The sequence below is a fragment of the Symphalangus syndactylus genome, chromosome 18 (genome assembly GCF_028878055.3).
Source record: "Symphalangus syndactylus isolate Jambi chromosome 18, NHGRI_mSymSyn1-v2.1_pri, whole genome shotgun sequence".
Taxonomy (NCBI): Eukaryota; Metazoa; Chordata; class Mammalia; order Primates; family Hylobatidae; genus Symphalangus; species Symphalangus syndactylus.
In genome coordinates this window covers 28979255-29002313 of record NC_072440.2, presented here as the reverse complement: position 1 = coordinate 29002313, position 23059 = coordinate 28979255, and the positions used below count along the sequence as shown (strand labels likewise).

Sequence of the window (23059 nt, the reverse complement as noted above, 5' to 3'; positions counted from 1 at the left end):
TTCGGGGCAGCAGACACCACCCCATGACTGTGGCCTCTTTGCCAACAGCCTGCTCGTAGACAGGGTAGAGATGGCATGAAGAGGTCCTCTGAGGAGCTCACACAGCCCCTGTGCCTGACCTCCAGTGTCCCTGCTGTTGGGCACAGTGATTCAAAGAGGCCTCAATTTTGGCTTCAGTTTGCAGGGCTGTAGGGATGGGCTTTTCAGCATGGCAGTTTCATTTGATCCTATCTTTAAGGCTTTGACCTTTGATGAGCCAATAGTCAGGCCTCCAGGGACAGGCTGGACACTGAGGAGGAGCAACAGGAAGGGAGGGGTCCCGGGGTGCAGCCAGACCAGGCTTCTGGGAAGGGGATGCAAAAAAGAAGGGTAGGGGCGATGATGTCTAATTTTGTTCACTTTTTGATGCTGTCAGGCAATGAAGCTGTCTGTATCTTTAATCTTGTCAGGGGACAGGAAAGATCTTTTTAATGATTTTTGAGCCATTTCAAAAGCTAGAGTGAAAAATAAAAGCTAATACCCTTTGTAGATGAAAACACTAAGATTGTTGAAAGTGTGTTAAAATTTTTCAAAGCAACCCTCTGATAGTTATTTTTCTAGAACAACAGAGCTGTTAGGTGTCTTTTAGGATTTGAGCAGCAGTATGGGGTAAATCATGGCGACCAGGTCGTGCTTTCAGTTGGAGTGTGGTCTCCTCACTGACTTGTATGTCTCCTGTCCTGATGACAGAGCAAACCTCACCTCTTCTGGAAAAATCCAGGCCTAGCTTGGGGAAGTGGCTCAGGCAACTACAGATTCAGTGAATAATTCAGGAGAAAAATGTTTGCAGGAAAAATAAAATTGTTTTTGTTTTAATTACAAATTTTTTCAGGGCTTTTGCACAAACTCCAGCCCTTGTTTTGTGACCACAGCTCCTTGTCATCCAGGAGTCACTAGAAACTCAGTGGGTACTGTGAAAAACCTGAAAGCTACAATCATTTTGTTTCACACTGTGTGCATATGTGTATTTATTTATGAATATGCTCACCCACTCGACCATCTCTTTTGTAAGGAGGTGAGTGAAACAGCACACAAACAAATCACCCCATGTTTCTGTCTAGGGTAGTGAGCACTGGCTTGATTCAGAAATTGAGTTGGAATCCCAGTTCTGTCTTCAGTCTTGCTGTCTGACCTTGAGCAGTTTATCTAACACCTCTAGGCCTTAGTCTCCTCTTACATAAAATGAGAATAACACAGTCTCTTTCATGGCATTGTAGGGCCAAGCAATAACGTCACTAAGGTGTCTCACTCTGTGCTTTGATCATACTAGTGACCGAAAAGCTGTTAATATGATTTTGTAAACACAGACATCCTAGAGGGCAGATGATCTCCTTCCCCTAGTATCTGCCACTGCGTGTAGTTCACTGCTTTGGACACAAGTGCATTTATTGCCTGTTTATTGAAGGACTGGTTGATTAGACAATTAAGGAGCAACCCTGCTGAATTGACTAGATCTGGAACATAAACTCTTCACTGCCAAGGGCCCTCGGACTGAGAAGGTAAAGACAGTGAGAACTTTTCATTAGTTCAGTGAGGACTCAGTTGGGGAGGTGTAAACCCCTGCTCTGCATATGGGCCAATCAGTCCTACCTACCAAGCAGGAAAATTGTCCTTGGGTGTGCCTGGTCGTGAACAAGTAGGAAAGACCTAGCTTGCTACCAACATACTTCTGCTAACAGTAAGATTTGCACATCTGTTTTCTAAAAAGGAAGGAAAAATTGCACGCCCCTTCACAGCAAAGCCACGAAGAGGATACAATAAAGGCTGCACAGTCAGAAAGGCCTAGGTTCAAATCTTGACTCTGCCACTTTTCAGCAGAGCAACTTTGGGCAAATTGATCTCTTGCAGCCTTTGTTCCCCTGCTGTAAAACAGAAATAATAGAAGTTCTTCTAGCCTGGAGTTGCCATGAATATTAGCGACAAGGCACCTGATGTAGTGTCTGGAACAAAGGAACAAATAATGGTACCGACTGGCATCATGATGATAGTCCAATTTACTCTAATTCACTTGTACTTACTATGTCAGAAATTAGCATCAGATTTTCTCTAGTAACATTATAAGGCTACTCCTGCTACTCTGCTGTGGTCTTGACAAGAATAACCCTTAAGGTAATGCCCCATAAAACGAATTCAGCTCCCATTTTTTGTCCACTGGACTGACTGATTACCTTGGGAATGAAGGCCCCGCTCCATGACCCCATGCTTGACTTTCATGTGGCGTGTCAGGTTCCCCTTCAGGGTGAATTTGCTTGGGCAATAGAGGCACTTGAAGGGTTTGCTGTCTGAGTGCAGGTGCATGTGGCCCATCAGGTTGTGCATCCGGTTGAATTCCTTCCCACAAAGCTGTCGAAGATGGGGATGAGAACACAGGTTACTCTGCCCGAGTGAAGCCCCATCCAGGCCCCTGGAGCACAGACACCACTTCTACTTTGTTTGGACATTGACATTTTAATCTGCTTGCAAGGAAAATGTCCGTAAGGAAATCAGGAAGGAGCCTCAGAGGTGGAGCAAGTAGGGGTAGATTCAAGAGATTTGTTCCTGGAGTTCAGAGATCTCTAAATTCAAAGTAAAAATATCAAAGCTTGTAAAGCTTCTTTTGAATAAAAGCTTTGGAAAAGGAGAAGAGCTGATCTGAAAAGCAGTGGCTGCAAGTGTTCCTCCTTTAATAATAAGAATGTGATTATGTGTTTAATATTTATGCAGCATTTGCAATATGGAAGGCATTGTTCTAAGTCTACCATGAAATATCTTATTTAATTCTCACACCAATCACATGAGATGGTTGCTATTACCATCCCCATTTTACAGATGCACAATCTGAGGACTTACGTCACTTGGCCAAGGCATACAAGTAGTGGGTGCTGAAGCTGGGTTAATGAACTCAGGCCATCAGATGCCACAGAACACATGGTCAACCACCAGACCATACTGTGTGTCTCCCAACACAACTCTTCTGTATCAGGCAGAAGAGGATAAAAGAATACACTGTATTATTATATACAATGTATCAGACAATGCTTTTTAAATTGCTTTATTTTCTAATTACTGGCATGGATTTCAAAGTTAAAAAATGAAAAATCATCTAAGGAAGGAGTGTGTCTTTTTTCTGGGTAGAAATTTGAAGTAGTGAGAGTAGTATCTCAGCTGTACAAGAAGTAAACATGTTTTACTCTTTCTTTCTCATCATTCTCTCTATTTCAATCGAAGTGCAAATACATGAAGGACAACTGGTTCTCCAACTGCTTTTGGAAGAAGAGCAGAACTTTCTTCTCACAGGTGATTTTGTATATGCAGAAAGTGTAACCCAGAAGCAGACTGCTCTGGGGGTGCTTTTGTTGTCCCCAAGCCTTACTAGAACAGGAAAATTTCAGCCCTTCCTTGACTGTGGTAGGAGGAATGCAAACAGTGATTCTGTGTCTGTGATTGGACAAGAATGTTAAGGGAGGAGAATTCTCCTTCCCTCCCCAACCTCAGAGGCCAGTGGACCTGGAGCTGCACTATGTAGTGAGAGAGGCCACAGAGACACTCAGGGTGAGGCATCCTCTGAGGCTTACACCGGTTTTCCTTTCTCACTGAGATATATTTTTAGGGCCAATGCTGGGGATTCTGGATTAAATTTTTATTAATGAAGGCAATAATTTCACTAGTTGGCTATGGGAGATGAGTGTTGAGCTCTTCTTGAAAGAGTAGATAGACCTCTCAAATGACGATTTGGGGAGTTTAACCTAGAAGAATTCTGGGTCCATGTATGGATAATGAATGGCTGGTTCTGTATTCTTGAATGGTTCATGTTTGAGAATTGTAAGTACTTTCCCCACTTTTGCTCTCTCTTACTAGCATGAATGAATTTGGCCTACTGGGTGGGGTTCCAAGCTCAGCATCCAGACAGAGCACCTGCACACCACATTCATTTGAAAATGGTGACCTAAGAGGGGAAAAGGGTGACAGAATTGGTCTAATTCCAACTTTCTCAAGAGAAGCAATATGTAAGATAGATGACTCTTTTATTCTCAATTGAGATAATTTATTAAGATGTATCAATCTGTGGCTCAGCATGCACATGTATAAAAGTTCTATTAGAGTTATATTTATTAGCTTAATTTGCCCACTTCTCCACCATCATGGCTGAAACCTTTTTTTTTTGAGACAGAGTCTAGCTCTGTTGTCCAGGCTGGAGTGCAGTGGTGCCATCTTGGCTCACTGCAGCCTCCACCTCCCAGGTTCAAGTGATTCTTGTGCCTCAGCCTGCCAAGTAGCTGGGACTACAGGCACCTGGCCAATTTTTGTGTTTTTAGTAGAGGTGGGGAACTCTGCCCATGTCGGCCAGGCCGGTCCCAAACTCCTGACCTCAAGTGATCCATCCGCCTCAGCCTCCCAAAGTGCTGGGATTACAGGAGTAAGCCACCATGCCAGGCCATAAAGAACCTAGAGATTCTACATTAGGGATTTCCAGTCATGGGTCATTTTTAGAAAAAGCTTACCTCATTTGGATTGTGGGATGGTTCCTGGTAATTTGGAGTAAAGCTGCTTTTGCAATTGCTGAGTATAACCAGTATTTGGTTCAGATATGTTCTCACTCAGAAGACTGCAACACGCATTAAAGCTTTGCCTGCTTTTTTATTTATTATCTGCCTAGTATTGGCGTGACACGTCACAGTTCCTCAGTGAGCATCTGCTGAGTGAGGAAAGGGGTGGGAAACATAGCCACGAAAGAATTGATCAAAGGAAAAGCCATGAGTGGTTAAGGACAAGGCATGTAGGGGGAGAGAAGCTGAAGGCCAGAAGATCAATTAGGCTACTGCACTAGTCCAAGCATGAACAGGGTCTTGTGGTCCTATAGGCCAGAAAGAGGTCATTGAAAAGAAGTGACAAGCACCTTCTGCACTTGGCTCACATGATGACAGAAATTCTTCTTTCAGTTATTATCTGTGGTTGCTGAAGGCTTAGAAACTGAACTGGTCTGAGAAGGTTTTGTAAAGCGGATGGAATTTTAGCCTAACTGTGAAAAATGTGTAGAGTGCACTTAGTTGTACACAAAGATAAAGTCTCTTCATAAGATATTTTCAGACACTTCAGTCAACCTTACACCACAAGTAAGGTAACTACTGTTGTGATAATGATCAAATTCTTGTTGCTGCCACACCTTCTGGGACCTTGGGGTACTGTAGAACTTGTAATTCACCTGCCCCAAGGTCCCATCTATTTCCCTTCCCCAACTCCATGCACGGAGGTGTGCGCGTAGTAAAATGGTGTCTGGGCTCTAAACAGCATCCCAGGTAGTCTCCAATGAGTTGACTTCCTTTTCTTTGTAGCCAACTCAGTATGAAGCACAGGACTACACATACAGTACACTTCTGAATGCCTAAGTCTTTGGGAAAATAAACAAGTCAGGGAAATATCATTACTTCATGCAAAATTCTAAAAAGCAGCCATCACCAGCTCTCATCCTTTTCTCACAAAACCTATTAGTTTTCAAACTAAACTCCTCAGTGGCAGAAGGATAGAGCCAATTAACGCAGGACCTGAGATACTCGGGCTCCATTCACACCTGGGCGGTAGGTACTTAGCTTCTTCCTCTCAGCCTCTGACCCTCCACCAAGCCTTTAGGTTCTTATCCAGAACAGTTGGCCTTCTCATCTTTCTCAGAAGATTGTCCTCATCTGAAAACACCCAAGTGTATGGAGATATTTTATGTCTGTGAAACTCAAGAGAGAAACCTCTCAGACACTGTTAGTAAAGAGAGGCCAGAGAAAGAGGATGGGGCCAGTAAATCACAGTGCTCTTGGGTGGAGTCTGAGATGTGAGCCCCAAGCAGAATTGTAACAATAGGGGAGGGGAATTAGACCAGAGGGAAGAGGAATGGATGGGAGGGACCACCAAATCTCTAGGTTCTTCTCCAGAGAAAAGCAGCCATTGAAGTCAAGGCCTCCTTAAATCATGCGATGTGAAGCTAAGAGTGTGCCCAAGCAGGACCTGCTGAAACATCTCTGCCAAGGTCTGTGGAGATGAAAATAGGAGTGGATGTTGGTTCAGGAAGCCGCCAGAGTGGTGAGGACTCTGATCTCATCGCGCAGGTGCGAATCTCCACCAGCATGCCCCCGCTTGACCTCTCAGTCGCTCCAAGGAGCACCATCAGTATGTCTCGACATGAAATCTCAGCTTATCCATCCACCTGCTTTTTAAGATGGAGGTGGACTCCAAAATTTAATAAAAAATGGAAACAAATATTTTAAAGCGCCCTTTAAACATGGGTTGCATGGGTTATTAGGCTTTGAGATTTCAGAGTACAGAGAGGAGGTGCAGACACAGAAGGACAGAGAGCTTGCTCCATTTTCTCTTGTGTATAATGTTGATAATAATCATTGTTTCCTATGAAGGTTGTTGTCGGGATCAAGTGAGATAATTCACAAGAAGGACTTGGCAAATAGTAAGAGCTCGATAAATATTAGCTCTTTTTACTATCATTATTATGTATATAGTAGATTCTTCTACATTCCAGAAATGGAAACCTCTTTGAAGATGAGGGGAATATTAAAGGAAGAGCCAAATGAGGAATCTGTTGAATGAATACCCGCCAGGCTACTTGAAGTGTAGTAGAAATGCAAGCAGTTGTGCCTGCCCCAGGTCTGGGAAATGAGGATGGAAAGAGAAGCTTCATCCAAGGTTCAGGGCTGGGAGAAGGCCCAGTTATTTGGCTCCCCATCCTTAGTCTGCCCTTTGAACAGCTGACGGATGCCTGTGTGCTCCGGGCCTCCTCATCCCGGCCTCCTGGCACCCTTCTCCTCCCTGGTTCAGGGCCTGGAGGCACCTGAGGCACTTGCCATGAACCCCAGTGGCCATGCTGACAGCCATGGAGAAGTCGGCTGTGGCCAGAGACAGGGTGATAGCAGCGGGCAGCTACTGGGCTGGGGCCAGAAGCAGCACACCACCTCGCCCCAGCCAGCCTGGTGTGAGCTTTAGAAATGAGATGCACCAGGAAGCCTGTGTTTTCCTATTCAGAGAGAAGAGGTCAGAGAGCTGCGGCCTGCAGCTGAGGAGAATGGCCTCCGTGAAACTGCCCTTCCCGCACATTCTTCTCCCTCTCTCTCTTTTAATAAGAAGGGTGTTCCTTTCCTCAAAGGGAGAGAGAGGGAGGGAGGGAGAGAGAGACTGTAAACTGTCCAAAAGGACCGTGAGAAAACAGGAAGCTTTGAAAAGTACAAGAGAAAGCAAGATGAAATCTATTTGCAGGCGGGCCCCTGGGGACATGTGAGGCATTGTTAAGCAGGCAGTTCATACGGCTATATCCTTCCTTCTGCTGAGGAGGGCTTTGCTGCCAAAAGGCTGCTATCTGGTCACTGCCTTAACCCCCTCCATGCCAGCCTGAAAACTCTGACCCCAAGCACTGGGCCCCTCAAAGCCCCCCATCTGGTTTCTTCCTTCTTGGAGCGTCAAAGAAAGTGAGGGGAAAATGGAGCCAGTTTGACAACAGTGGTGGAGCCCCTCTGCAGGGAACCTCATCCCTATTCTGACAGCTCTGCCCTCTGGCCTTCAGCCTTCTGCTACAGACAAGGTTTCAGATGACCTGGTGATTCATAACTTAGGCAGCTCCCGGCTTCACCCATCTCAAAAGAGAATTTGTCCCGGAAATTCTGGATGGCTGCTTTTCCTGGACAGGTTTCCCAAAGACGGCAGCTGGTTCTTTGCTGTTATGGAGTTTGGCCACTACAAGGATAGGCTCCAAATCAACTCCTGTGTGCTTACCCAGAATCTGGGAAACATATTTCTGAAAAGTGGCTTAAGTCTACAGGCGCAGGTCTCTGGAAAAGCTCCAGCTGGCTCCAAGAAGCACGAGTCCAGAAGTCCAGCCAATAGCAAAAGAGCCCAGAAGGGCAGTAACTTTTTTATAAGGAAAAAAAGAAAAGAAACATGGAATGGAAACCTTTCCTCTCCTCTAATTTTCCATCCTATTGTTAATGCCTAATCCCACAGTGAGTGAACATTTCTGCTTGCTAGGGACAGCTGTTTCCACTGAGCACAGGGCTGGAGAAGATCAGTTCATCTTGAAACAGGAGGAAGGATGTATGTTAAGAAGGAATTTTAATGGTTAGAATCCCAAAAAATTAGAATCTGTTACTAAAAGCCTCTTCCTTGCTCTGAGTTTTTGGGTAAAGGAGAGAGAACGAAGACTGCCTCTTCTGCCCAGCCATGTCAATCACAAGACATGAAGTGGATGGCTCTTCCCTGTTATGGCAACAAAACACAAGTTCAGTTGCCTGGGCTTGTACTCCAACACCACGGAGCAGCCAGCCAGCCATGTCTCTCAGATGGCTGTGAACTGCATTGCAATGGGCAAATGGCCCTCCATCCCTCTCCCAACTCCCAAATCCCCAACAACCTTCACCTAAGGCCGAATTTCCAAGAATCTAGCACAGCATAGTTGGGAAGCAAGAACCACAGGACAGCATCTTGAGATGGCTCACCCCACAGTGTGACCTGGAGCTAGTTTACAAATGCCAAGAGCCTTGTGACATAATCTGTAAACCCAGACATGCTCTGTAAGTTTGTTGAAATGAAGAAGGGCAATGGTACAAAGAGGGCACCCAGCAGGGTGACACTGATGGAAGATGGGGACAGGGAGAGGAAGACCCTGACTGTAGGCTTTGAGCACTGTCTCAGAGACAGAGGGCTGTGAGTCAAGGTGACTGACACTCATTCTTGTTTCACAAATGGCTAAGAATGGAGAAGGCCCACCTTCTCCATTGTTTGACAAGAACGCCCTTTCACATCCAATTCTTTTTGTCTGATGATAGACGACACTCTCTAGGGAGCCTCCTGACCTCTAGTGAGGTCTCCTGAGAGGACTTACCACCAGGAAGAAGCAACCTTTGCAAATGACCAGTCCAATTCCAGTGCCAGGCCCATCTCTCCCATTGTAAAATATAAGCTGTGCATTGTTTCAAAGCTGGCATTCTACTTTATAAACCACTCTCCTATGGGTTGTGATGGTGTGGACCAGACATGGAGCTTAATCTAACCTCAAGAAATGAGTAAAACAGTTTTTGAATGTAAAGCTGAGCATCCGACACCTTTTGGACCATGTACATGCACCATCATTGGAGTGGAGCAGGAAGGAGCCATCGTTCATGAAGGGAGGCCCTGAACATCAAGCTGGGATTGCTCATTGCATCAAGGGCCCAGGTTACATAGCACCTTGCAGTCTCTTGTGCACTCATACTAGAGAGAACCCTCTAGATCCTCAGATACTACCTGGTCCAAGAAGTCCTCTAAGCCCCTGAGGGTAGAGAAGCAGAAATGCCTTTGTACCCTCAAACCACACACAGCCTACACTGGCTTTGCCCCCTGACCTAACCCTATATTTCAGGAACATTTTCTGCCTGGTTTTACGACTGCTACTGGACCAGAATTGATGAGGTGGAGGTAGGAGATGGCTGAACTTGACAGATGTGAATTTTCAGGGGATTATAAACAATGTTAATGGCTCCCTTCATATTTTAGCAACTTGACTCCACCACTATCAGTTGATAAGATTAAAAATGCAGTTAATGCTTGAAGCCCAAGAGTAAACTCAACACAAGGAATGAAGAATGGCAAAGAGACCTGCTTGCACCTCCATTGTAGGAGACAGTAAACCCTTTGCAAGAAGAAACCCCTCTGTGAAATGTGAAGTGCTCTGGGGGCTCAGTGAAGTGGGAAGGAAATGAAAGACGTCCCTAAAGAGAGAGAGAAGAGGAGGCCGTGGAGTCCATCACCGCATGCAGTTAAGGCCGCACTTCATGGGCATACGAAACAGGGCACCATAGTCAGAAAGCTCCTGAGTTTGGCTTATTGCTGTGCTCCCATCATCTTGAACTCCTGGTGATGTTTGAACAATGAGCCTTGCATTTCCATTTTGCATTGAGTCCTGAAAAATATGTGGCCTGTGCTGCATGAAGCTGACTCTCGCTTTAGACGGATGTAAATTGATTTTCGAACCACTGGGAATATGAAGAAAAGGAGGGGAAACAGAAGTGGGTGGCAGGAAAAGGGCTGGAGGGAGAAGCCTCCCTCTCCCACCTCTGGACAATGCCCACACAGGTCTAGGGAAGCTCTGGTGTCTGACCCCTCACCCCTTCCAAGAGTTGCCAACACAGGAAAGAAGTCAGCTTCACAGGGGATTCCTTCAAGTGGGGCCACACTGCAGAGGTATTAAAGAAGAAACAGCCCCTGGAAGCAGGGAACCCCACTTCAGGAATATAGATCATCAGAGTATCATTTGAACCCAATTAGGCATCCAGTAGCAGAGAGAGAAAACCTCCATTTCAAACAGAAGGGCTGTAATGGTATCTGAATGTGGTAATTTCCCTCTTCTTCCCCCTCAGCCTTCTTCATGACCGGATGACACTTGGCCAGTACATCACTCAGATTAAACCCAGTCATGGCCAATGCTCTCTCCTCATTTTAGAAGTAGAGAGAGGAAACCCTCTTGTGGGATGGGGACAGCCTCGGGGAGCTGGAGCATTTCTGAGTTATGTCCGTCAGCACCTTGGGCTTTACAAATCTCCAGCTCACACATTTTCTCAGCTGATGAAATACAAACCCAACCAAATTAGTCTAACAGATATTTTAACAAAGATGCTCTATCCCTGTGCTACATGGCACTTAGCAATAGGTGAAAGGCACTTGAAGTGACTGTGCTCACAGTTATTCCACAGCCCCAGCAAGCATTTCTGAGGGCCTCTGAGGGGCTAGCTTTGGAATCCCTCTCATCATCTCTGGGAGGCCTGCCCTCAAAGTATACATATGGCTCAGCCCAAGTGTCAAGAGGCAAGGAGAGGGGAGGAGGTGGCGGAGGGTGGGGGGGAAGCTGTGCTAGAAGCTTCTCTGACTCTTTTCTATGTCCTGCTCATTGCCTTGTAAGGAGAAGAAGGCTAACCTTGCTTTCTCCTCTCTAGAACAAAGGCTCTCCACATCACTTGCATCCTTTAACAGCCTCCTTCTCCAAAAGGGCCTTTCACCCTCAGACCTTTCCCTAGTGCCTGGCTCTACCCCTGGGCATGAATGCCACAGTGAGACAAACAGGGCAGGCTCCTTAGGGACCTCGAGCCTGGCATGACATAAGTGGGGTGTGCAGAGGGATAGAGTGGCAGATGGGACCTGGGGTTGGCCATGGACCTACTCTGGGCCCCTGTAGCGCCACTGATGAAATAGAGTAGAAGGCTCCCTGGGCACCCTTTCCCATCAGGCATTTGCACAACCCTCTGGTTCCTCTCTAGTCCCACTGCCCACCTTGCATTTGAAAGGCTTCACGTCAGAGTGGACGATCATGTGTGCCTTGAGGGTCTGCTTCTGCACGAAGCTCTTGTAGCAGAGGTGACACTGGTAGGCGCGGATGTTGGTGTGGATCAGCACGTGTCGCTTCATGTTGGCCAGCAGGGTGAACTCCCGCCCACAAATCCCACACTTGTGCTCCTTCACACCCTGCAGGGAGGCAAGATTCAGAAAAGTGGTGATTGACAGGTAACATGCTTTCATCAGGATCATAGGCTTCGTTTTCCTCTTTGCCACATAAATCCACAAAGAGCTGGGTGATAGATGTTGAGTTTCAAATGGTGTAGCTTCAGCCTTGTTAAATTACTATTTTCTTGAAAAGTGTTGATTATATAATCTTTTTTTCCTTCTGAAAACCATAAACTAGTCAGACTATTAGAGGAAAAGAAAGCTCTTGCTTTTGTTGTTCCAGCTGCTGCTGGGGTTAAGTCTCCAGTGATAGTTCTTGAGGATTAACAGGCTTTTAGTAAGAGCACTATGGGCTGATATGCAATATGAGTCTATAATCCAGCTTTCAAGATAATGAAAAAATAAAATCTTCTAAAACGATATTATCATTTCTCTTATGGAAACCAATGTTCTCTTGGGTTCTCATTAATGGACTTGAAAATCCCAGAACAACTTATATCCACACTGCAGTAAATTACAACTTAAATTACAACTTATAAAGAAATTTGGCAAGAGATAGGAGGCATTCTTGTTTCCTTGCTGTGCATGAAGGTGTGTTTGAACCAAGGCCCTTAATTGAGAGCATTTCCAGGGACTCACAGCTTGAGCCGGGCATTCACTAATCCTGACTATCCATTACTTCCCCACAAAGGCCTTTGCAAGAGGTCTTGACCCAGAATGACTTTTGGGAAGAAAAATTTAGAGAACCAGGGCACTAAACTGAAGGTTATCATAGGATTAGAACAAGTTACTTAGTTAGCAACTGTACCTGATGAAATCCATATTGCCTGGTATTCATAGTGGCTGAAGGAAGGAAGGAGGGATTCCAAGCTCATCTCTGACTCTCTCTGTCTGTTTCCATTTCTTTACTTTGAGGTATGGTAAGAAAGAACCACTCTGCAGTTCTGGTGGGCTCATGGTACTAAATGGTGGATTCAGCTCTCTGCCCAGCTGTTTACTGGCTATAAAACCTTAGATGAGTCGTGTAGCCTTTTTTAGTGAAGCCTTCTCATCACAAGATGAAGTGGTGGGTCATGAGAACCCTGGGGTTCTTTCTAACTTAAGCACTGTCTAGTCCAGATGATGGTACATGAGTATGCATTTATGCTAATAAGGAGACCTAGAAATCAACCTCCTTTAGAAATTAAATTTTGATTCTGCCTAAGGAGATGAATCTTTAAAATGTAGTGCATATTCAAACACTGAGTTTAAGATTATAAAATTAATGAAAAACATTTTCTTAATGGATTTTAAATTTTATTTTAGCATCTTTCTTTCATTTCTTTTTTTTTTTTTTTTTTTTTTGAGACAGAATCTCACTCTGCTGCCCAGGCTGGAGTGCAGTGGCACGGTCTTGGCTCACTGCAAGCTCCGCCTCCTGGGATCACGCCATTCTCCAGCCTCAGCCTTCCGAGTAGCTGGAACTACAGGTGCCCGCCACCACGCCTGGCTAATTTTTTGTATTTTTAGTAGAGACGGGGTTTCGCCGTGTTAGTCAGGATGGTCTCGATCTCCTGACCTCGTGATCCGCCCGCCTCGGCCTCCCAAAGTGCTGGGATTACAGGCGTGAGCCACAGCACCCAGCCAGCATCTTTCTTCTCTCAAGATTTTCTCTGGGCTTGGCTCTGATCCATTTGTTCTGAAACCAAGGAGACGTTTCTGCTTATCACCGTTTTCAGAATTCTTTAAAGAGAAGTCTGTTTCTAAAGGAAGATTCACCTGTGGGCTGGCCTAGACTGCAAATGAGCAGGAGCCTGGACACAACTTTAAGGCAACAAAGGAAGGCGTTGTCTGTCTGACAGGATCAGTGGAATCACAGAGTCGGAGCCTGTCAGGTGGTCAGGGGTGCGAACAGGGAAGCAGGTGGAAAAGAGGAAGAGTTCACTGTAGAGTGGCCAAGGCACAGGTGCCTGTGTCAGAGATTCCTGAGTGACCTCCCATGCCTCAGTGTCTTCAACTGCAGATCGGGAGTAGCTCTTAGAGTTGTTGAGAAGTAAATGAGGATTAAATGAAGAGTGAAACACCAGTCATATAGCAAGTGTTCAACAAATACTACCTCTCACTGTTTGCTGACACCTCTCATTAAAATGTATTTTGTTTTCTAATTCAAATGAAACTTATTTCAGACACCAGGCTGTTTCTTCCATTTTGACTTCATTTTCTACCATCTTACAGGATCTTCATATGCTCTAAAATGCACTTTTGATTCCTTTCCCACATATAAAGGAGCCCTTGAAGTTAGCGAATGGTCCCCTTTATGGCTGAATCCCAGTCTGGGTCCTTTGTTGATGGTTCCTGCACTTGGCAGGCAACTCCCCTCTGGATAGCATCTACAGGTGCCTTTTATAGGTCAGGAGCTGTTTGTGCAGAGCCCACAAGGCAGCCACACACTTCATCTCTGCTGCAGAGCCAGAAAATACCCTGTGTTTTGTCCTAACCTAAGAAGTGAAACGTATTATAACACAGCAGAAACATTATCTTGGCTGGGCAAAGTCCTCTCCTGACCTTTCAGAATTAAAGAATGCTTTAGAAACTCTGGCTTGCTAGAAGTCTTTCCTGCCAAGAAAACCACTTGAGGTTAAGGGTGTGAGAGTAGGAGTCAGTGGGGGCAAAACTCCCTCTCGGAGGCTCAAAGCAGGTTCCATAGTTTAGCTGGGGTAAGATTTCAGGGACACCACTAGGGCCTTCTTTTAGTTCAGCCTGAATGACTCCAGGGCTATGGTTGCAAACTGGGCTGAACTTAGACGCTCGGGCCTGTATTTCCCCTTGAAGACCTGAGCACAGAGAAGATCAAACAAAACCAAACAGAGAAGGATGCTTTCTCATGCCTCCTACAATATAAACCACAGGGCACTTCACCCAGCTAGGCACGGGTTCAACACAGGGAGGCATAGGCCCTGCCGGCCTCGGCCAGGCTCTGCTTCCCTTGGAGAGCTTGCATATGAAGCAGGTCTCACAGTTGAGGGAGAAAAAAATCCAAAAAGTTTTCCACTGCTTCAACAGTACAAGACCAAGAGAATTATCCAGAAGGTGCTCCCTGGCACATCCCAGGCACAGAGCTGATCTAGGTCTGATGACACACTCATGCTAGTGCCTTGGATGAAGTTTCTAGAAACCGAATCTGCAAGATTCTTGGAGGCTAGGGAGCATCCTTCCTCATCTCCTCTGCAAATGTCTGCATTATTTATTTCTAGGCCTACCCTAGAGTCTAGAAGGCCGGTGAGGCAAAGGGATTGGTCGAGAATCGTTCTCTCTTATTTAAACGTGAGGAAGGACCTCAGGGCTCAGCCAAGGGACCGCTTGTCCGGGGTTGCCCAGCTCCTTGGGGTAAGGTGCAGAGCGGCACAGGCGTCCTGCTCCCCGGGGCTCTGCTCTGGGCCCCGCTCCTCTTCCCAAGGCCCCGCCCGCCCCACCAGGGGTCCCGCGGTACCTTGTGGGTGAGGGAGTGCTGCTTGAGGTGGTGCGGCTGCACAAACTCCATGCCGCACTCTGAGCAGATGTAGGGCCGGATGTCCTTGTGCTTCATCATATGGTTCTGCAGCTGGCTCGGGTACTGGAAGGTCTTGTCGCACTCGGAGCAGTTGTACTGGATGGGGCCTCGGTGCGTGGTGAGGTGTCTCTTCAGCTGGGCCAAGGTGGGGAAGTCGAGGCCGCACTCCACACAGATGTTCTCGCGTCCACTGGCGTGCTTGGCTTCGTGGGCCTTGAGCTCGCTGGGGTAGGCAAAGCCGCGGCCGCACACGCGGCAGTTGTGCGGCTTCACCTCGCTGTGCTGCATCATGTGGCGCTTCAGGTGGCTGGTCTGGGTGAAGGCCTTGTGGCACACCTGGCACTTGTGGGGCCGCGTGCCCTGGTGGGTCAGCATGTGGGTATGCAGGTGGCTGAGCTGCTTGAAGAGCTTCCCGCAGTGCGTGCACGCGTGCGGCTTGATCCCACTGTGGCCCAGGATGTGGGTGACCAGGTTGTACTTGGAGGTGTAGGACTTCTCGCAGGTGGGGCACTGCCAGCGCTTCTGCGCGCCGCCCACGTCCACGTAGTAGCTGTCGTCGATCTGCACGTTCACGTCCACCCTCTCCACCTTCTGCTTGGTCTCCTCGCTCTCCTGGGGCTCGGCTTTCCGGGGCAGCAGAGGTTCCGGGGGCTGCTTGGGCAGGAAGGTGTGCCGGCTGAAGGGGAAGGGCGAGGACGAGGGCACGAAGAAGGGGAACATGAGGCCCGGGTGGACTTTGGGGTAGTAGGGATAGGGCGTGGGCAGGAATGGAGTGGGCGTCGGCTGGGGCCACACGGCGCTGGGCTTAATGGGTTCCTGCTTGACGGGCTTGCCCCCAAAGTGTTCCAGGCTGCGGTAGAATTGGAAGCCCACGTTGCACAGGTCGATCATCTGAGAGTCATATTTGGGGCCCGGGGGCTGCGGGAACAGCAAAGGGAGTTTGGGAAGGCCATGGTTTTTGTTCTCCTCTGAGTGGAGGGCGAGGGTGGCTTCTTCTGCAGGGTGGTTATAGGGCATCTTTGTGGGCATGCTCTTCCGTTTCCTAGACCCCGCTCCTTCGAAGACCCCGGGGAACCCACCTAGGTCTCCTGGTGGAGGTTCATACCGAAACTGGGAAAATGGCCCTCGGAGAGCTTCTGGGAAGGGGTGTCTTTGGGGAGCCTTTCCCCGAGAAGCCATTGGCTGCAGGCAGTGGGGAAAGGAGGGGGTCTTCTTCACAGCCAAGTTGAAATGCACATCCTCATCTTTGATCATCTTCATTTCCTTCTGCATCCTTGGCAATTTTCCTTTAAAGAGAAAGAAACTTGTGTGTTTTGGTTTGGTTTTGTTTTAAATCTTCTTTTCCCTAAAGGATTCTGGCTATTTATCAGTACTAATTTATGAAGAGTAATACTTGCTCAATATGGACCCTCATTTATCCTAGGGCTGTTCAAAATATCGCTTTTCTTTCTCCTTGCAAACCCAGCTATCAATATGGATAGCACTGGCCTCTTGGGGTGACCCTAGGGCTGAATCAAATTGGGCCCCATTGTAAATCCAGCCACAAAACCACAAGGGGTGATGGTAGGAAGAGAAGTGGACTAGTTTGGCAAGAAATCTGAGAACTCATCTGGCCATTGTCCCCATTTAAGATCAGGGTACCAAAGTCCAGATAAATGAAATGACATTCTCAAGTTACACAGGTACTCACTGAAGGAGTGAGCACTAGACCCATTCTGCTGCAACTTTTCAATCTGAGATGTAATTACATCTACTAATGGTGATTGGAAAGTGACTTTTAGGGTCTTTTTTTTTTTGTAAGAAAACCAATTTTCATTGCTCCTCCCTTGCTTGGGCCTTTGCTGCTGGAAAATGAGGATATTCAAAGCCTCATAGGAGAAGGGATGTTAATGCTTAACTCAGATCTAATCGTTTCTGAGTACCCACTCTGAGTAAGGTGTGCTACTAAGGCATAGGGAGTGAATGACATAAACATGATTTTAAAAAGCATATTGAGTAGCTCAATGTTATAAAGTCATCCTGGCAATGTACACATTCCAGTCTTAAACCTGAAGCAAGCTGGAATGAAATATTCCATTATTATATGAAATAAAGCCGCACGTGGGTCTCTCCTTTCAGACAGGTGTCAAAGTAAAGGGCAGGCTTGATGACTCCTGTGATGCCTGACATTTCCCCTGCTGACACAGCCAGTTACTGTGTCCTGAGACATAGGCATGTCTGAAAGAGCTGGTGGTAGGACTAGAGTCTGAACCAGGGGCAGTGTTTTTCACGTCTCCTTGCCAGTTTTCTTTCTTTCTTTTTTTTTTTTTTTTTTTTTTGGAGATGCAGTCTGGCTCTGTTGCCCAGGCTGAAGTGCAGTGCAGTGGCACAATCTCAGCTTACTGCAACCTCCACCTCCTGGGTTCAAGTGATTCTTGTGCCTCAGCCTCCCGAGTAGCTGAGATTACAGGCGTGCGCCACCACACCCTGTTAATTTTTGTATTTTTAGTAGAGACGGGGTTTCACCATTTGGCCAGGCTGGTCTTGAACTCCCGATCGCAAGTGATCCACCTGCCTCGGCCTCCCACAGTTGTGGGATTAGGATTACAGGCGTGAGCCACTGCGCCTATCCTTGACAGTTTTCTGTCTTCTTCATGTGGATACTGACAGAATGAACCGAGTGCCAACTCCACATTTCCAGTGAAGGTCAGTTCTACCCAAATCCTCTGAGTTTGAATGGGATCAATCCCTTTTGCTCATCAGATGCTCCTACGGAGCCAGCTGGCTTGGCCAGGTGTAAGGTCTGATGTAGGGCCACTGGAGACAGGGCTGACACAGAGTCTTAGACTAACTCAGGGCTCTAGCCCCTGAGATTGTCTACAAACAAGGCAATATGGGGTGAGGGTCCCAGGGGTGAGAGGGCCAACAGTTTTCAGTGATTTTCTATGATCCTTGGCGAGTCAGATACAGCTTTTACAATGATCCAGCTATTCTTAAATTCTTAAATAGCATGTGTGTCTTTTTGGGAGGCTTGAGAGCTGCAGTGCAATTAAAACAAAAATGAGCCTTTTTTTGTTTGGTTACCTAGTCTATATACAGACAATCCAATGAGGAAAAAATATGTGCCTTATTTTATAACTATCTGGGCATTATTTAAAGCTGTATGTGAAACTGGACAGATAACTAAAAAATAATGCTTAATATTTGCTTTGCGTTTATGTGAGTGGAAAGATAGCCCCGGCTTGTCTTTCTTACCATGGGTTTGGGGCTTAGTAATTATGAGCAAGCTCTTGTGTGTCCAGCAAATGGGAGGCCCAGCCTGTGTCTTAGCTTTGCTTCCTCCTAAAATTCTTACTGCAATGGTAGATCTTCTTCCACTGCTGCCTCAAGGGCCAAGCAATTGTAGGAAGTGACAAGGGCAGTGGGAGAATGAAATGTCTAGCTTTATGAGACCCGGAGGGGTGTGGGTGGGTGAAATGAGAATCGTGCTGCTGCTATCAGAAAGGACCAGCAGGAGGATGGGGAAACAGAGGTTCTTTGATGGTTTTTCTTGTTTACTAAATCATCTCTTAGCTTGCAATCCAGCAGGTCCTGATCTCTAGATTCACATAGAGTTATACAGGGTGTGGCCCTGGCCCAAGAATTTGTTGCATCTATAAAAATAATTGACTTTCAACAAGACTAAATGTGTCCTGCTGAATTGGAGGGGAAAATGGCAGATCCTTTCCCTATTATTTCATTTGGAACACAGTTGGTTTTATAACCCCTTGAGAGATAAATTTCTTTTAGCAGAAAGGCTGCTCAGATTGGAAAAGTCTCTTCCAGACTACAAGTACCTATGGCAAACCATTGCAGAGCCCGTTGAGAAGCAAACTGGTTCTCTTTTTACAATTTTCCTCTGATTAAAAGAGGCAATACTTCTTGGTACATACTAGAGATCTTGGGTTGAGAATTAGTGAAAAAGAAACATGTCAGAACCTGGGCCAAAACATACTGAGTTTCCTGTGTATTTTATTAAGAAAGTACTTCTTCTTAAGTACATGGCTAATGACGTGTTGTATCTTTATACAACGTGCTGTAGCTTATACTGGAAAGCTACTGACTTGGAATGGAATGTTATCACTAATTTTGAAACGGAAGTTATTTCAGTCTATGCACATTATTATTGCTTTTGTTTAATATTTTTGTTTTTAGTTATGACATAATCAACTAATTTTTTCCTTTTAATACATTAGGAGTTGTAATATACTCCTAATATAATGTTAATCTCAAAAGCATATTTATTTTCAGCATTTGAATTTTTATCACCATTGTCCTAGTAAAGCAAAAAAAAAAAAAAATGTTGAACAGAGATGATGTGGCTATTTCTTTAAACATAAATGGCACAATTATGTCCCCAAATGCAGAGACTTTAGGTGCATACATTTTAATTTTTTACGTATTTTAATATCATAATATTAATTTCCCCCAGTTTCTGTGTGTGTATATATAATGATTCTCCCACCCTTAAAATAGTAGTCTGTGCACACTGGAATAAAATCAGAAACCCAGAAAGTTTTTTAAAAAGTAGGATCTCGGCCGGGCGCGGTGGCTCACGCTTGTAATCCCAGCACTTTGGGAGGCCGAGGCGGGCGGATCATGAGGTCAGGAGATCGAGACCATGGTGAAACCCCGTCTCTACTAAAAAATAGAAAAAATTAGCTGGGCGTGGTGGCGGGCGCCTGTAGTCCCAGCTACTCGGAGAGGCTGAGGCAGGAGAATGGCGTGAACCCGGGAGGGGGAGCTTGCAGTGAGCCGAGATTGCGCCACTGCACTCCAGCCTGGGCGACAGAGCGAGACTCCGTCTCAAAAAAAAAAAAAAAAAAAAAAAAAAAAAGTAGGATCTCGGCCGGGCGCGATGGCTCATGCCTGTAATCCCAGCAAACTTTGGGAGGCTAAGGCAGGTGGATCACAAGGTCAGGAGTTTGAGACCAGCCTGGCCAAGATGGTGAAACCCGTCTCTATTAAAAATTCAAAAATTAGCCAGGTGTAGTGGCGGGTGCCTGTAATCCCAGCTACTTGGGAGGCTGAGGCAGGACGATTGTTTGAACCCAGGAGTCGGAGGTTGCAGTGAGCCGAGATTGCACCACTGCACTCTAGTCTAGGCGACAGAGCAAGACTCTGTCTAAAAAAAAAAAGAAAGAAAAAAGTAGGATCTATCCAGGGAAATTTTTACAGACTTTTAAAACAGCAGTCCCTTTCTGAATACAGATGTTTTTCTGCATAAAGACCTTAAGGATCATCACCGGTCCCTACAGAGGTCAAGGAGAACTAGATCTGATTTCTCCTTGGCCTGCTTGAAAGAGAGATCAGCTGTGGCTGCTTCTAGCTATTAATATCCCTGCCTTTGAGCACCAGCACCAGGTGATAAGGAGAAGCCCTAGATGGTGAAACAACAACAACAAAATCTAGCAAACAAACCGTTCTGGGGAAGGGGAGTGTTGAAAGGAAAAGCAGGGGAAGGATATCTCCCTGAGGAGGTCATTTATCTTGAAATCAGTTAAGTTAAAATTCTGGGTGTCCTGAGCAAAAATATTAATAGATTCATAGAAAACCTCAATGTGTACCACCCACATGCTCCCCTCTATTTCTTAAAGTAGATCCACAGGCACCCATAAAACTGACAGGATTCTTATGCAGGAGGCAGGAGAGGCTTGGGGATGGCAATCTGGTTATGAGACCCAAAACATGAGGAGGTGGGGCAAGCCCTCCTCTGAGTCATTCATCCATGGCTGCCTCCAGAGGCCCTGGAGAAACTGTAAGACAGTCCCCCACCAGGAAGAGTTGAAACAACATGCAAAAGGAAAGAAGAACTGAAAATGTAAAAGCCGCTGCTGGGTGTGGGATAATGGAAAGAGCGTTGGTTTGGAGCCTGAAGGTCTAGGTTTGATTGTTGGCTTTGTGCTAGCAGCTGTGGGAGACTGAGTAAGTTACTTTTGAGGTTTGATTTTCTCATTCATGAAATGGGAGTTAGGATATCCCCATAGGGTTGTTGGAAATTTAGAATGTGTATGAGCAAGTATGTTAAACACTAGACAGTATGCTGCCCTTAAGGAGTGAGAAAGAGTGGACAGGAGAGGGGGACTGGGTTGTGATCGGTGGTTTGATGCTGTCTGACATCATGTGTGTTTTCTAAGCTGAAGCTCTTGATCACGACTGATGGCATCTGGGCCTCTGCCTTGCAAGTTAACCAAGACTTTACCCATTTATCCTGAGTTGGTCTTGTCACAGCAGCGAAGGTGAACCATGCTCAAAAAGGCTATGGATAAGGCTAGGGTGAGTTTATTCATACCATGTGGCGATAAACCATGTAGTTAAAGAACACCTCCGCATCCCTTCTCTATGGCTGTTTTTGCTATTACGGAGATGTTTTCAAGCTTATATTAGTAACAGTTCGCTTTGATGAATGGGGAGTTGAAGCAAAGGCTGATCTCATGAGCTATTTCAGCCAGTGTGTGAGAAACTGAAACATTGCCCTGAATCTAACATCATAGGTCACCTTCCTAGGGACAGGAGGACGTTTGTCAAACCCAAAGTCTCAGACACTAGAATAGCGCTGGGTCAACATTAGCAAACCAGCTCTTACAATTCTTGCTAAACTGTGAAGACAGGGACTGGATCTGTTTTATTCACTGCTGCATCTTCAATTCCTGGGATGGTGCCTGGCTCAAAGTAGATGCCCAATCAACTTCTTTGGGATGAGAGAAGAAATGGGTGGTTCTTGTTTTTAAAGTCTCCCCATGAAGTTTTAAAAGGTATAATTTTATCTTGCATTATTTAGACTTTGGATGACTTTCGGTACTTCCCTAATGAAATCATCGGCACATCTATAAGTTATTAGCTAGTTATTATGAAAAGAACTTGATACACACGCTTTGTGTGAGCTGTTGCTTACCCTCCTCATCCAAGGGCACTATTCTCTGAACTAACTCTCAGATTCAGGGTAAGCCCTAAATCCTGGCTACACTAATGCTGGAGAGCCATTATGAAAGTGCCACCAAGTTCTGCAAGCCAGCCAGAAAACAGATTCCTGAAAAGTCCAAAGGGCAGTCATGGGTAGAAAGAAAGACTCCTGGACTGAGAAAGGGAAATGTAAAGCAAGAGTGGGTGGTCACCCTGCACTCTTCCACCTAAAAAAATGTTTGGGAAATTAGTAGCAGCCCATTCTTTGTACTAATAAGAGGGAGAAGACTTTAGAATAATCATACATTTTCATTGTTATGGTCAGACATTGTTCTAAGGTCCCTGGCTTTCTACAATGCATCACCCAAACCCAATAGGCTATAAATCAAGAAACAAATAGTTTGAAAAGGAAAATATTGGGTTCATCTGTGTTAAAGGAAGCTGGGACTCAGATAGCTTCCTTAACTGCTATTATCCATAAGAGTTAGTTATAGAAATAGGGAAATCGGGAATGAATGAATTTTAAAACCAAAACCAAAACCTCGTTTTTGACCCATAAGGACCAATGAGAGAAATCCAAGGCCTGACCAAGATAAAACCACATTTTGTTTTGGGGGAAATATGCTGCTAATAATGGTCTTTAATTGGGAATTCACCTACTGCACCAAAATATAAATATTCCCCAGATAAAATTACTGGTATTTTGTGGTTCGCATTCAAATCAAAGGTCATTCCAGTAAATATTCTTGAAAGAGTCACAGTGAGCCAGCATGCCAGGGGCAAATCTCTTTTTCTCTCCTCCACCACACTGACTCTATTGGTCCTGAAATTCACAAAAGAATATTCACTCTTCCATGAAAGAGAGAAAATGAACTCTTTATTCCTTGAAGCTTTCCCATTTTCATTGGAAAATGTTACATTTTACTCTGGGAGGCCCTGACTTCCCTTGTAATATGAGAGCGGCAGTTTACTTATGTGATGTACCCCAGAGCTCTGTTCTCAACAGAGGTGGAAGCAGGGAAAAGGTGAAAGTCAAGGAAAATGGTGAGAATAAACAACAGTGTGAAGAGAAGCAAAGGGTAGGGGGTGGGGAGGACCACAGGAAGGCAGAGGAGGATAGACACAAACTGG

At 45.8% G+C, this 23059-nt stretch overlaps 1 protein-coding gene across 1 annotated transcript in view; it reads right to left on the bottom strand.

Annotated features, from left to right (window-relative positions):
• Positions 1-23059, bottom strand: part of ZNF366 (zinc finger protein 366) — a 354936-nt gene that overhangs the window by 5112 nt on the left and 326765 nt on the right. The window contains exons 2-4 of the mRNA XM_055253779.2: positions 14948-16293; positions 11308-11499; positions 2208-2382 (exon numbers count right to left, since the gene is read on the bottom strand). Coding sequence (XP_055109754.2) covers positions 2208-2382; positions 11308-11499; positions 14948-16293 — 1713 coding nt within the window. The remainder of the gene's footprint in view (positions 1-2207; positions 2383-11307; positions 11500-14947; positions 16294-23059) is intronic.